Genomic DNA, 15,010 nt, shown 5'->3' with positions numbered 1-15,010 from the left:
GCTTAGGTAACTTGATGCATAGAATGGTTTAATCTAAAATGCATGTTTTGCTTAAAAAAACGACATTTCCTTCTTTCAAATACAGATCATGTAAGGAAGGTATAACTGCACAAATGCCAAAGGTGATAATGCTAATTCACAACGTGGTGCATTATCAAGTGCATTTCATCGTTGTTAGCAAGATTGCTATCTATTGTTTCTGAATCAAAAAACACGGTTTAAAGCTTGTGCTTATTGATTTTCGACAAGTACTCACCAATGTTTGCTGTTCATCGGAAGTCCTCCTGTTGGTCACTTTTCTGCTTTCTTCATTCGGCACGCTACCGCCATCTTGTGGATACTGTGAGCAATAACCGTTCACGCTGCTTGTAGTCCGTTTGTCCCTCGTGGGGACTCGTAACAAGCGTCTCCCTAGCAACAGCAGTCAGGCGTTTAGCTAGCTCAACAAGCAAGCTAAATGTATCTTCGAAAACGGGAGCCGCTTCAGACATCTTGTGACATTTAAATTGCAATAACTGAAACTGGAATGGCCACCGGTAACCCATCGGTGTTTCTTCTGTCGGTGAACGGACAGATTGAGGGAGCTAATGTGAGGAGTTTTATTTTTCCTCGTGTTTAGCCTAGCGGCTAACTAGCTAGCACGAGCAACGCTTGTAGTCCGTGTTTGGCTCTGTAGTGTTAAAGTTTGACATACAGCAGCTTCACTTCACTAGTTCCTCAAATTGACATTATGTGTTTTTTTTGTATTTTAGTTTCCATGTTATGACAACTTATACTGCAAATACTGCTACGTTTATGGCCAAGACTGGATTCCTACCACCGTGAGTACCTGACATCTAAATGATCCCCTCATACCTAACCTTTGTTAAGCTAGCGCATACAAATAAAGTTGTATATAATCTGTATTTAAAAAAAACAGCGTTGTATGATTGGACTGCTAAAGTACTGCATTTTTAAATCGATAATGGTATTAGTGAATATTACGTTTCTATGCTGTGTATGATGATGGTGTGTTCTTGTCTGTCGATGCCGCTTTATAGGGTTTGGAGGAGGGTATCACCCAAATAACATGTAAAGGCAGCCAGGCGTCACACAGATTGATATGGAACTTCCCATTGGACATCACCTTTAAGAGCACAAACCCCTCAGGATGTGAGTAGCACACACTTCCATGCAGTAGCCATGTTTTTTTCTCCACTTCTCGGATTCATGTAAAGAACTGTCATGAGTAATGTATATGTGCTTTCAACTGCAGGGCCTCAGCTGGTGCTGAGTGTGTATGGACCAGACGTGTTTGGGAATGATGTGGTCAGAGGCTACGGGGCAACGCACATCCCGCTTGCATCCGGACAGTCAGTACTGCCCTCACATTTTGGACTATTTGAGCACCAAATGTACGTTTTAGTGGATTGTTTCTCTGTGTGCATCCAGACATGCACGGACCATTCCCATGTTTGTTCCTGAACCCACATGGAGACTTCAGAAGTTCACCAGGTGAGGTGATTTACCTTTACACGCCCATCGAAAAGAGTCGTATGAACCTCACGTATCATCAGTCACTTGGGCCTCTGTCTCCTCTTTAGCTGGCTGATGGGACGTCGACCCGAGTACACCGACCCTAAAGTGGTAGCCCAAGGTGAAGGGAGAGAAGGTACGTGTGCATGAAGAGCAAGGTAGGTCACGCTAACATTGGGTTATGTTTACCCGTTGTGTCGTTTGTGTTGCAGTGACGCGGGTTTGCTCCCAAGGGTTTGTGACGGTGTGCTTTAACATCATGATGAAAGACTTGAGGAAACTTGGCTACGACTCCGGACCGTCAAACCCACAATCTCACAGCGCCACATCCAGCTGGTCCACAGAGAAGCCGCCAAATTCATGATCATATTTTCTAGAGCATGTTCACTGCAATGCCAGGGAAGAACATAGTTGATGTCTTATATTTTATGCCGCAGATGTTTTTTAAACCATTTTTTATATTTTTACATTAAGTTTGACCTTCTTTTGGGTGTCACACATTGTTCCGTTCATGATCGGTCATTTTTAATATATTTTGATTTAAGAAGTGATTTTAAGAGCATGAAACGCTGGTATTGATATTTCATCAAGCCGCACATCACTTTATTAAAAAAAAAAAGCCAGGGACAAGGGTTAGAGAGCTGAAGTGATATACATTTTATTTTGAACCAATGCAGCTACGCTCGTCCTCATCCAACATGGTGCGGCCTGCTGCCTCCTTTGTTTTAAATGCTGTTAAATTCCACGGTGACCTTTCCTACAAAAAGCCATGACACTGAAAAGTAAGGTCAACAGAAGAACGGTATGTTACAATAGTACACATGATAAATTATATTATACAGTTATAATGCCGACAGATTGAGCACGTATCCGACAAAAGCAGCCTGCCCCAGAACTACAGAAGGTAACTAGACGAGACACGAAGACAAAAAGGTGGCTATTAATGCATATAAAGACAAGAGCGTCTGCAGGGTGGGTTAGTCCTCTTGATAAAAAGCATAGTAAATACATAGTGAGGAGCTCGCCACACTCGGGCCACATTCTTCACTGCCCTGCTGCGAGCCTGTCAGAAAAAGTGGTCATTTGCAGTGTCATTCTTTAAATCCACCCCCGCCCCTCCCACACACACTTTCATATTTCCCAACTCAGGCGGCAGTGAAACCAAGGCGAGTCAGAAAGCATCACTAGTAGCAGTACGATAATGACTATCAGCAAATCTAACTTTGCCAAACACATCAGGCGTTATCTATTTTTTGTTTGCATATATTTTAGTTTTGTTTGTACGTATTGCATTCATCCATTCTCAACCAAGCGGTTTTAAAAAAGAAATCACCCAATCTGCCTCATCCGCTTCATATACTATTGAAGCTGCCCCTCCTTTGGCCTGAGCGAAATAAAGGTCTGCAATTAAATGAACGATGAAGGGTCCTCGCACAGCAAAACAGACTGGGGGGCAGGGGGGGCCGTAAAAACATTGGCAGTGATAGACAAGTAAAGAGACAAGACAAATTCATCTCTTACTAGACACTCAGCTTTTCTACAGACTGCAAGTAATCCTCCGATAGTAACACTTTCAAATAGCTGGGGACTACGTAGAAAAAAGTAACAATGGGGGTGCGCCTCGGCTAACACAAAACAAAACACATGAGCAGTGAAGATCCTCGGAGATGGCAATCGCTATGACTTTGGTAACAGTTGTGCTTCTAAGAGAGGGCTAATCCGTTAGTGTAACGCTAGACGGCTAGTACACGCCTCTACACGCCTCCATGGTGCAGAACCACCGCGCCTCTTCTTCCTCTCTGGCTTCTGCTGCAGGATCCTCCGTGCTATCAGAAGACCAGCACTAGCGTGTATTTGTGTTTGCATGGGTGTGCGCGCGCCAGTCACTGGGGACGGTTAAGTCACAGTAAATCCACTCTTCACGTTGCCGAGTGGACAACGGTGCAGCTCGACACCCACGGCGGAGCCAAACTACACCCAAATGGGAGCGCACGTGGCGGCTGATCATCTCTCGTGCACACACACACACACACACACACACACCCTCTTCCCTTTGACCCTAGAAAGAAATCAAAACAGTGCCTCAACACTGCTGAATACTGACGCTATCAGTTCATACATGTATGCCAAAACACACCAACATGGAGCAGGTCCTGTCAATCATTCCCACCACCCAGACGAGGAGTAGTTCTCCTTGGAGAAAGTCAGATGAGACCGGAGTGTGTACTGTACACAGTAAGTCAAAAGCGTGAGCAGTCTTGTTGTTTTTGCAGCTAGCCCCCCCCCCCCCCTTCCCTAAGCTAAGGTGTAATGGTGAGCCCAACAGTCGCCAAAATAAACTGTTAAAAAAAACTAAACAAAAATGTGCAAAATCCCTGCTTAGTAACACGCTCTCATCCACAGAGTATAAACACATCGCAGTGTCTCTAGCATTCTATCTCCAGTAAGTGACGGAAAAGCCCACTGGAAGATACACAGTGTAAAAGCACTAATATGTGCAACCACATATACACTCCCCCTCACACGCGCACACACACACACACACATCTGCTGACAGGGCTTATAAAAGATTAGCTCTGGAGACGAGATAAGATCCTGGCGTTAGTATAGTCAGGCTTCTGTCACTCCACAGAAGAAAGGAGCAGTCCTACAGGAAGGGAGGTGGGTGAGAGACAAGTGGACCCGCCCACCCGTAAACACCCCTGCTACTCTGGTCAGTGTCGGATGGAAATGGACCCCACGGGACTAGGCAGCTTGTAGCACAGATAAAAAAGAGGAAGTGTGGTAATGTTAAAAGGATGTCACATGTCATCTACGACCTCGCTGGAAGTTGCTTAGAAAAGGGCTAAATGGGACGAGACATCTTGTTCAGGAAGGGGGGAGAAGAAGACGGTGTGGGGGTTAGATGCCCCCCTCACAAGAGGAACGGGTTGGTGGCTCCGGTGGGCTGCGCCCCAGTCTGGGGCGGCATGCTTATCAGGGGTTGAGGCATGGACATGGAGGCGGGAATCCCTGCGCTTGTGCCCATGCCACCCATGGCGCCGATCCCCATTCCGGGCAACGGGTGGCCCACAGGGGCCATGCCCGCCAACGGGACCATGGTGACGGGTTGGGTGGGTAAGGAGGACATGGCCAAAGAATCGCCCATGCCGGCAGCGAACCCGGAAGGCATGGGGCTGACACGCATCTGGTTGAGGGTCGGGGGGGCGGGCTGGCTCACTTGGAAGGGATTGGCATGGGCAGCCGATGCCGGAGCGGCGCCACCTGGATACAGAGAACAAGAACATGAGTTATCATGCTTTATTATTAATGACCACCATTTGTATGAAAATACCAAAGACGTATTTATGGCTACAGGCGAAAAGGGGCGATGACCCAAGTACACAATACTGGTATGGCTCTTTCCATGTATTCATGTTCTCCACAGTACAGTACAGTACAGTACAGAGGCTTGCAATTGTTGTCCTTGTCCTCATCCTACCTGTTGAAGCCAGGAATGGGTTGAATGCTGGTGCGGGTTGGGTTGGCTTGGTCACCAGAGAATCCAAATTGACCAGGGCAGCGTTGGGTCCCAGGAAGGACTCCGGAGTCTTCCTGGTGGCATTTGTGGTGGTGGAAATAGAGGTGGGAAGGGGGTCGAAGATGTCCAGACTGCCGCTGCTAGCAAGGCTGGCTTGGGATGGAATAGAAGATGCTATTCCACCATCACCTAAGGAAGAGAAGTTGCATTTATAGGATTTTGCTGATGGCAATCTCATGATGGCACACTACATGAAGCATGATATCGGTTTGTCTAAGTGTGTCCAGAGCGTCCATCTGCACTCTGAAATAAAGTTGTGGGAGTGAATTGATCAGAAGATGCTACTACGGGAGGACATCAGAGGCAGACAGCCTTTTTTTGCAGCAGTGAACAAAGTCATGGAGACGCATCAAGCCCAGCGAGCCATCTGCTAGAAATGCACGTGACTGTCATGAGGGCAAACTCACCTCAGAATAGAAACTCACATAAGGGCAATAATTGCACAGGCCTAATGAGCACCGACTCCCCAAGGAATTTGTCAAATTTTGGGCAAAGTCACTTCAGACGTCTACTGCTTTAAAAGGGGAACTGCACTTTTTTTGGAATTTTACCAATCATTCCCAATCTTTATGCAATGCATGAACACATATTTCTTTCCCTTTTCTGTGCATTATAACAGAGTTAAAATGAGCTAGCTAACAATGTTTGTCATCGGGAGCCCTAACAAAAAACTTTGGGAAAAACACAACAATGTTTATATATCAGTGATATGGTTATTGTAGCAGCTAACACAAAATACCAGATTTCTGGCGGAATAACACACAACCTTGCTAAAGGTGTTGTGATGTCTCAGTGTCACTCACAATGTGCTATTCCATGCATTGTTAGCTAGCTCATTAACACACAGAAAATAATGCACAGAAGTATGTGCTCATGTTTCACATAAGGATTATTAAAATTCAAAACTTCTAAATTCCCCCAAAAGTGGAGTTCCCCTTTAACAGAGCCCAGCTATATTCCCCCCACACAGGCGTTTGTTTCTGGGAGAAAGCTTGTGTTTATGTGATGATTATGTGATGATTGTCCCAGATAGATCAGCAAAGAGTGCCACACAAAGAGTGCCCAAAGAGTAACTCACAAGAAAACACAAAGTTTTTTTGGAACCGTCCCACAGACCTGAATTGGAAACATTTGAGTTTTAAAAAAATTAAAATGGGGTTTACAAAAAATGGGATGGCTTAGGTCCAATGTTTACAAAAGTGATACAAGACCAGACCAGAGTAATCAGATGATTTGTCATGTTGTGGTGTCTTATTGCTCTAGTCTGGTGAGATATATATATAAATATATATATATATAAACACACATTCACACAAAGACAAGACGCGTGTCTGTGCCCTGCAGAAATGTCAGCCATCTGAGGACACAGAGGAAGAAGAACACAGAGTGTGTGTCAATAGAGAGACGAGGACAGGGTGAGTACCAGCAGGGACAGAGGAGGAGGAGCGCAGGCTGTCAAACTCTGAGAAGTCCTCTTTGGACGTACCATTGGATTCACTGAACAGGTCAAAGCTACCTGGAAGGGGACAACATACACGCATGAAGCAAACACGCACACATGGGCAGATGATAACAGACAAAAATAATATGAATGCGTATGGTTATCCTTGTGGATCACATGAGGCATGCATACAAAAAGGGAAGTGGTACAGGCAGGACAATGTTGCATAACTCCCCATCTCATTCATAATTCATAAAAGAGGTGGCGCTTCCATGAGTGTTACCTGTGTTGGAAGCCTTGGCCCGGGTCGGTGCTGATCCCCAGGGATCAGATGCAGGAGTGGAGTTTGGTGCCCAGGGATCACTGCTCTTCATGGGTGGAACGGAGGTAGGCGCCCCCCAAGGGTCCACCGAGGCTGCCACCTTAGGCGTAGAACCTTGGGAGAAAGAACAAACCATCAGTGTTCTATTTCATAGTAGCATCACATGTGAATGTACAACGATTTGCATAAGAAATGGGTCACAACAAAGTGAAAATCAGCAACCGCTGAGATTCTTCCTGTTGATGTTAAATGATTGATATTGTTTACACAGAGGTCCTGGGCAGATATGTTCCAGTTTTTCACAGAAATAGGCATTTATTTCCCCCCCCCAAAATGAAGAAATTTCTGCGGGGTGAACTTGTGCATTGGAAAACCTCCCCCTCTATTCTGTGCTGAATGTCACCGGGCCTGCAGAGCAGCATTCCAACTTGACAAAGAATTACAGGTGGAAGTAGAGGTAGAGGTGGTGTGCATTTTCACACGGAAAACATCCTCCGGCTTAATCCTCCCATAACAAAATCAAGCTGGTTAGCAAACATGGATGTGTGAATACCGTAAGGCTTCCAGGGGTCTCCTTTGGCTGTAGCTCCCGCCCCCCATGGGTCGGCAGTAGCACCTGGCTCGGGGACATCCATCAAATCCATCAGAGACGACTGTGGCTAAAAAAAAGCAACGATATTCATTTGAAAAATAGCGACAGTAAAGCACTGCACATTTTATATAAACCTGCTAAAGCATATTTGAAATCGTCATATCATATTCAAAAAATGACGGAAGTCATGCAAGTCCAACTCTGCACAGTCAAGCACTCGGGTCAGCCGCTTAAACGGTGAGCTAACTAGACAGTCTTCTGCTAGATTATATATTCACTGTTGCTGGGGGGGGGGGGTCTCAGTTCAGGCAGAATAAGTGGGAGAGGATGAGATTAAGATAATGGGAGGGCTGAGTCACGCCTGCCCACGCTCTCAGTCAGGGTAACTTACTTCTTTTTTCTTTCTGGCCAGTTTGCCCGAGCCTGGACCCTCTTTCTTGCTCTCCTCTAAGGCCATCTGTAGTCTCAAATCATCTCCCCTGCGTATGCGCTCCTCCTGGAAATAGGCCACAGCACCAGTGAGGACAAACTGCAGCCCCAAGCATTTAATAGTATGCTATATAAGTTAGCTCTGCAATTCAATATATAACGCAGGGAACTGAATATGTATACACATGTATATTCAATAAGTATATTTTTCATCAAGTTGAAGTAAAAGGAAAATTATGAGTAATATGGAAGCTTATGTTGGATCTCTACAAGTTCTGGTTGCCCCCCAGTCAGACATTCTGTCCAATCTTAATCTAGAAAGACCAACCCCAGCTTTTCATCCATCATGAGTAAAAACAGCAAGATGTATGCTCGTGTAGACTCATGGACTCCCGTGTTTAACTACCTGCTCTGCTGCCTCTCTGCTCATGGCCAGAGCGAGTTGCAACTGTAGCTCCTCCTCCCCGCTGGTCTGAGGCCGAGCCTGCTCCAATTCTGAGCCCGCATTGGGAGATGTGGCTAATGGACAAAAAGCGAGAAGGCATTCGTTGGCATCATATTTGTAGAGCATAGACAATGCAAGGCAAGGCTTTGTGTGCGTCTTCAGTGGTCCACTGATTCCTTCTTACTGACTGGATGATATCATATGGAAGGAAAGATGTATTTTTTACATACAGTACATACAGTACATTACGCAAACAGATTTCTGCCCTATTTTTGAGTGCAGCCTTTGCGAATAGGCGCTGATGACAGGTCACCTCTACGGTCGCATTGTGTTAAATTACACACTACCAATGCATAATACCCCGGAGCTCCAACTGGAATCTGAAAAATCCCTCCTAGCAACACCCACAGCAACGCGTCAGTCTTATTCCTATTGGCCAGACACCATTTCCCTGTTTTCATGTGATGACTCAGCTGTCGGACCTTCCGCCTGGGAGCCACATACTGCAGATTACTTGCATGAAGGAATGTGGGCCACACACAAAGCTTGATGGTACACTACATGCAACACGCATGATCTTTTGCGGGCCCGCGTGTTCTTCAGCTCTGCTGTGTACAAAAAGCTGCGTGTCAGAAGGTGAAAGGAAAACAGGCCAAGGTTCATGCTTTCATTGCAAATTCTCTTGTGTTTCCATCAGTTCCTCTGTGTGTTAGCCCATTTCCTGACACTGTATCCTTTTAACTGTCTTGGTTTCATTCATTCCTAACTGAGTAGCAGCGACACCAGAATTAAAAAGCAATCACCATCATGGAAGCATATGGTGTATTTTTCACTAACAGTGAAACTCATTGCCGAGCATCTTCACTCATGCAAGTTAAGTTAAAACGCTAGGGTAAGTAAGTGCGGGAGTACGTCTGGGTTGGAGAGTAAAGAGTTAAATAAGAGGGGCGCTCGCCTACAACAGACACTTTGGTAATAAATAACATATGGGGGGTGCACAGTGTGCTTTAATGGTACTCACAGCCATGGTAGGAGGCAGGCGAGCCCTCTGACCTGCCATACTCTTCGCTGTATGAAGTGGAGAGGTTGGGCTGGGACGAGCCTCGACCGAAGCCCATCTGACTACTCCCGGTGGACACCTGGGCCATGCGCTCTTTGGTCTTCAAAGCCTGAGACCTTATAGAACAAAACACAGGTCTTTATATACGGTACAGCATGATTAGAATGCTACCAATGTAGGAAGTGCACCTAGGCTACAGTCCTAGTACATTACAAAGGAAACTAGGATGGTTAAAACAGGTGTAAGAGTGTAAACAGATGTGATGCTGCTCTGTCCTCATTTTTACTGGATGATTTTTATAATCCTATAAGATAATTGACTGGTTTAGACGAACAACTTTAGCAACTAGCATGACCAGAGCAGACCATAGTTTCTGCAAATGTTTGGATCTTCCACTTCCATATCCTTCCTGTGACCGTGCGTGGCGATGTTGGTGTCACTGGATGGTGGTTTAGTAGCCTGAGATGATTCATCAGAACGTCTCACACTTCCTGATATCTTTTGCAGCCAGTCCTTGCTCGCTCGACGGTTAAGTCATTCATCCTTTTTCCCTGTTGCTCCATGATGGTGCACAACAGGATTAAGGTAGTTAACTCCAGTCTACAGAGTTGAACTGCCCCCCCCCCCATCTCTTCTAAAGAAGTCGATGTCAGCAAACTGCAGTAAGAGGGCGTAATTGCACCACAATTAATTTGGCTCTGCAGGAACGGATGCGGTCTGTACTTTAGGACATATCCTATTATGCACAATAAGCGGCTAAATTAGCAAGTACGTACATTGTACTACTCCTAATCAATTATTGATGACAGCTTAATTTATTTGTTCAAGTCATTACCTCTCCGACACACATCTGCTAGGATCACGTCCAAATGCGACTATCTTACCTCTCTCCTTTGAGACGGTCTTCATCCTTGAGGAGGACCACTAGCTGCTTGCTCTTCTCCCTCACATTGATGCCCTGGTCCTTACCATCTCGGTCAACGTACTGGAAGTCCTTCAGGGTCTGGATGGCAAAGATGTTCTCCTTGCATTGCAAGGCTACTCGCTCTGAGCCAGTCTTGATCAGGTAGTCGAGGAGAGTGAGTGCTTTGTAGACATGGCGCCAGTTCTTTCCATGGTCGTTGAGCCGTCTCCAGATCATGCTCATGATCTCGCTGAAGGCCACCACATTGTAGGTTAAGTCGGCAATTTCAGACATGAGCGAAGAGGAGGGGCCCCAGGGATCGTTGGAGGTGGCCTCTCGGACTTTCTTCTCGGCATCGGAGTAGTTGTTCACCATGTTCTTCATCTGCCGACGGATGGTGGAGCTTGGCATTGTGGCGGTCGAGATGGGACAGGCAGACGATAAAAAACGGAGGAGCTTTCACGCCAAAAATACTCTGTGTATTCAAGCTACAGGTGAAAAGTCTGTGTCCTTTCTCACAGCATGTAGGAGTAAGAGTCTCCTCGTCTTAAAAAAAGTGTGTGCTGGATAAAGAGTTTATGAGGCTTCTCCAGGCCAGTGCAGCGTTCCCGAGTCCTCCAGAACGATGTCTGTTAAAAGCATCTCCACACACCAAACGCTGGCAATACCTTTGACCATGCCATTTCCTAGGATGCACAAAAGAAAGGTTAATGACTGAACACACACGACAGACACATTAGAATTGTGACCAGAAAGATCAGAAAGCCTAAGAACAGGCTGGGTGCCAGGCATGGGGTTTAGAATATGTGCAAGTTTAGAAGGTTACAGTAACATGACTGACACCTACTGACCAAGGGATCATTCACAGCCTCTTTGAAGGAGTTTTCAGTTCATTTAGCCATTTTTATGCTTAGAAATGCTTCACTGACAGGATTGTGACACCCAAAGCCTGCTTTTTACTGCTTCCTAAGCCGTGTGGTGGACCAATTAGATGACAGGATCGACAGCCAGTCAAGAGTTTTACCACTTCTAACATTCAAGACGGCATATTATGACATGTCCTAGTCAGTAATAGCAACCCATACGATAAACGTGTGCCGGCATGCCCCGCACCCTACTGATGGCGCCAACAGTGTAGGTAGAGTGAGGTGTGAGGTGCAGTTTTAGACTTGGAAAAAAACACTACTTGGATGTTGGATTCAGGAGGGCTTCCGGCTTAGCCGTGCCATGGAGGGACAGCTGGAGAGGAAACCAGGAATGCTTTGGGAATACGAAAACAACTTGGCGCATCCCGTAAATTCACTTAATGCCAGTGAAATGTGATTCCTGTGGCGCAACCCCCCCCCCACCCCCACACCCCAAACTTTCCCTCATCACCCTGCATCCCCATGAATACCTAATTACACATCTGCTGCAATAATCACCTATTCACTGGCTGCAGACAGGAGGAAGAGAAGAGAGTCTGTCTTGTCCATCGCAACCCCCCCTCCCCTTTACGCCCCGGAACAACCCCCACCACAAAACACAGCCGGACCCGTTTCCTTCAGTCCTCCTTGTGCCGAGCTGACTCCGGCCACAAGCCCTGGAAGAGAGGTGCGTTGTGTCATTAGACGTGCATCAACCCTGAGCTCCCCAGCAGACGCCACAGCAGCCGTTTCAGCAGTTGACCACAAGACAAAAATGCACAAAAGTCCAATATATGTGGATATGGAGATCAATATATAGATACGGCCCTGCATCCATTCACACTCAGCAAGACTCCTTCTCTCTGGTGTTTTCCCATGCACGCTGATTTTATACAGGCTTTTCCGGCTACTTTTCTTGTGATGAGATTTGGGGTTTTATCAACAACGTAGTGGACGCTGGGAATAATTAGCAAGGTTCAAGATGCTCAATTAAGATTTTAAACCTGACGTTACTCACAACCAACAGAGGCTGGCTGTTTTCTGTTGGAGCTAATGACTTTAAAGGGGACCTTTTAAGCTTTTCCCACTTTTAAGTGAGCCCTGAAAGAAAAGTTGTGGTAAAACTGCCCCTTTATGATGACACAGAGGGGCGGCCTTTCTTATATGGTTCATAGTTAGGAAGCACAGAGGTGGGCCGTGGGTGGAATAAATTAAAACAGACAGAGGCACAAATCAAAGGAAATACAGCTGGAATAGGTGCAGATTATGGAAAATCTAAAAAGTTTTCTGTGCAGGTTATTGTGTGTGGCTGCTCTATAGGAGACCACAACGCAAATGAAGATGAAGCTGTGTTGACTTGGACAGAATGTACGTACAGTCACGTAAATAACAGATAACCATCCATCATCTTCCATTAAGGCCGAGGGGGGTATGCTGGAGCCTATCCCAGCTCACTTTGGGCGGGAGAGGCAGGGTACAGGCCTGGACTGGTGGCCAGCCAATCACAGGGTACATACAGACAAACACACAGGGTGAACATGCCAAATCCACAGAGATGCCCAAGCGGAGATACAAACCCAAGTCTTCCCAATCTCTTCCTGGTCTCCTGACTGTGTGGCCAACACGCTAACCACTTGGCCACCACGGCCATCAGAAATCTGACCTAAAGTTGTGGTACTTTCAACCAACCTGGGAAACTACCAGGGCTTCTCCTTGGCAGTACACTGAAAACAGGTCTACCTTGACAGAGAGCCACAGGGAAGCTGATAGGGGGCTAGATGGCTTGCAGAACCCTAGTCTGCTCTTTTCGGACTGAACCTGACAGGGAATATTTGTCTTTCCTGGGAGTGGGGAGCTCATACACACATACACCAACAGTTCCTTGAGCAACAACGTCTGGTTATATTCATAACTGGGCGTATCAATCCTCATGAATAATTCCAACATACCATGTTTGTTGATGGTGGTAAAGATCTAAAAAGAGAAAGGCCACCTCCTGATTGGTCCAGCCTTTGTCCCGTCCCCCGGTACGCAAGCCAGGCCGTGCAAGTGATGACAACAACGATGATGTTTCTGCCACCTCTCTCTATGACCACATATACAACACACACAAAAAGCCCACAGCCACAACAATATTACACATCCGATAGCAGCAACGTTGAGTCATGCCGTACGAGTGCCTGCCTACTAAACCAGCCAGGACAGACGGCGCCCAGGAAGCCTACGTGATTAAAATGATGCAAAATAGAAGAGCCGCAGGGACATCGAATGTTACTACAGGAAACTAAAAGGTTTCTAGTTCTAGGAAACGACATGAAATCGCATAGCATTAGAAAATAAACACACAAATCACAGCGTTTCCTTGAACCGTCGTGATTGCTAAGCCGCAGACGTTTGCTTTACTATGAACACACAGCTACCCCTCCCGTCACACGTCAACATATTTCCATTGCAGATTCAATAAAATAAAAAGACACAAACGCATAAAGTATACCGTGGGTTTAGTCACAGACATGATGGAAATCGCCTAAATGCTAGCTGGAGGTTAGCACTCATGTTAGCCAGCAAACTTGTGATCAAACTTGCTGCTGCTAACTTTATCCGTCGTGTACCCTCCCGCATCATCATCAATGATCTGGATTTTATTTGGTTTTTCTCATCTCAGATAAACATCCCTGTAGCCGAGTGACGTTTTATTCACGCCGAGTGTTGGGACACTTCGAGGGAAGAAAAAAAAAGTTGGGACAGAAGCTAGCCATCCGGAGCGTCTTTCTCTCCCGTCGGGGGTCGCTTTAACACAGCCAAATGTCACCAACTGGGCGTCTAAACCTACGCTTTATGTCACGTTTGGTGGATTCGTAGCGACCCCGGCGCTTGTATGTTTAGTTTTAGTCCTAAAGTGTGCTAAAATCATCAAACTGCCATGCTAACCCTGGATAGCAATTCTTCGACTGGGAGCTAAGACGGGTGCTCGGTGGAGACATCACCACCGAAAACAGGATTAATGGTCTGGGGGAAACATCTAAATCATTCTATCCGTATTTAAAGCAAATGATAACTCACCGTAAATCCCGACCTGGGTTTGATTTAAATAATAGTCCAGGGCCGTAGACCCACAAATCCCGTCCTGTAGTTCAGGGGGAATCAAGACAGTGTACTTATTGCGGCGTTCAAATAGCTTGTTGCGCCTCCGCCTTGCTAAAGTGGTGCTAATGCTAAGCTAGCGGCAGGCTAAAGGGATCCCCTCCTCCAGAACATGGCGGGCGGTGTGGGAGGGGGAGAGCCGGGGATGGGTGTGACCGAGGCGGCTTGACTCACACACGGGGCCCTTCCTACCGCACTCGCCCGGCATGATTGACGCAAAAGAGCGGCTTTTTAAAGTGGGCAAACACAGGATTAGCCCTGTTCGAAGGAACTACTTTATATTTGGTAAGGAGAGTAAGATAGTCCATTGGTAAATTATGGCAATTACAGTATTTAATTGGTAAATGACACTTCCTGGTTTGCTTTGTTTGACCTGTTTGACCGGGAAAACTCGGCGTCTTTCCGCTTTGGGAGATTTTCTTTGTTGTCATTTGGGTCAAGGGTTAGCTGGAGCCTATCCCAGCACCAGGGTGCATCCAATATGAAATTAGTGTTGGTATGGGATGGATATTTTTTATCTTGTTTTCACAAATATATATGTAAGTTTTAGATAAGAAGCAGAGTTATGACGCCATCTACTGTACCAAGTTGGAACGCCACGCTACATTCACAGACAGTCCCATCATAATGTGTTCCTGAGCAAGGACCACGGGGTTGCACCCAATCTATTTAT

General features: G+C 46.2%; 2 protein-coding genes across 6 annotated transcripts; one reads left to right on the top strand and one right to left on the bottom strand.

Annotated features, from left to right (window-relative positions):
• Nucleotides 1-380: 380 nt before the first annotated feature.
• On the top strand, nt 381-4,022 carry b9d1 (B9 protein domain 1). The gene is made up of 7 exons (XM_058050108.2): nt 381-589; nt 753-821; nt 1,041-1,152; nt 1,256-1,352; nt 1,432-1,494; nt 1,584-1,651; nt 1,728-4,022. Exons 1-7 carry the CDS (start codon nt 527-529, stop codon nt 1,877-1,879), a joined length of 624 nt encoding a protein of 207 aa, XP_057906091.1. The 5' UTR covers nt 381-526; the 3' UTR covers nt 1,880-4,022.
• Nucleotides 2,149-14,697, bottom strand: epn2 (epsin 2). Of its 5 annotated transcripts, none has more exons than XM_058050037.2 (10): nt 14,257-14,697; nt 10,269-10,974; nt 9,346-9,500; nt 8,286-8,398; nt 7,842-7,946; nt 7,412-7,517; nt 6,820-6,972; nt 6,519-6,611; nt 4,997-5,224; nt 2,149-4,779 (listed from the first exon to the last, which is right to left on the bottom strand). In XM_058050037.2, the coding sequence occupies exons 2-10, from the start codon at nt 10,697-10,699 to the stop codon at nt 4,430-4,432; spliced, it is 1,734 nt and encodes a 577-aa protein (XP_057906020.2). In that variant the 5' UTR covers nt 10,700-10,974; nt 14,257-14,697; the 3' UTR covers nt 2,149-4,429. The 5 variants fall into 5 exon arrangements, with proteins under 5 accessions (XP_057906020.2, XP_057906024.2, XP_057906021.2 ...); XM_058050041.2 differs by having other exon boundaries at nt 6,582-6,611; XM_058050038.2 differs by lacking the exon at nt 14,257-14,697 and adding an exon at nt 13,143-13,314.
• Between the last annotated feature and the right edge of the window lie 313 nt (nt 14,698-15,010).

The sequence above is a fragment of the Doryrhamphus excisus genome, linkage group LG16 (genome assembly GCF_037039965.1).
Source record: "Doryrhamphus excisus strain RoL-2023G ecotype Guam linkage group LG16, RoL_Dexc_Guam_v1.1, whole genome shotgun sequence".
NCBI lineage: Eukaryota > Metazoa > Chordata > Actinopteri > Syngnathiformes > Syngnathidae > Doryrhamphus > Doryrhamphus excisus.
The sequence above is the reverse complement of the archived record's forward strand: the minus strand, read 5'-3'. Positions and strand labels throughout refer to the sequence as shown.

Excerpts from the sequence above, each read along its gene's own strand:
- b9d1 (XM_058050108.2), top strand. The coding sequence starts at position 527 with ATGGCCACCGGTAACCCATCGGTGTTTCTTCTGTCGGTGAACGGACAG. Across the intron at positions 1,495-1,583 it reads AGACTTCAGAAGTTCACCAG|CTGGCTGATGGGACGTCGAC; the intron begins GTGAGGTGATTT and ends TCTCCTCTTTAG. Across the intron at positions 1,652-1,727 it reads CCAAGGTGAAGGGAGAGAAG|TGACGCGGGTTTGCTCCCAA; the intron begins GTACGTGTGCAT and ends TTTGTGTTGCAG.
- epn2 (XM_058050037.2), bottom strand. The coding sequence starts at position 10,699 with ATGCCAAGCTCCACCATCCGTCGGCAGATGAAGAACATGGTGAACAAC. Across the intron at positions 9,501-10,268 it reads GACCGTCTCAAAGGAGAGAG|GTCTCAGGCTTTGAAGACCA; the intron begins GTAAGATAGTCG and ends TTGTTCTATAAG. Across the intron at positions 4,780-4,996 it reads CCCATTCCTGGCTTCAACAG|GTGGCGCCGCTCCGGCATCG; the intron begins GTAGGATGAGGA and ends CTCTGTATCCAG.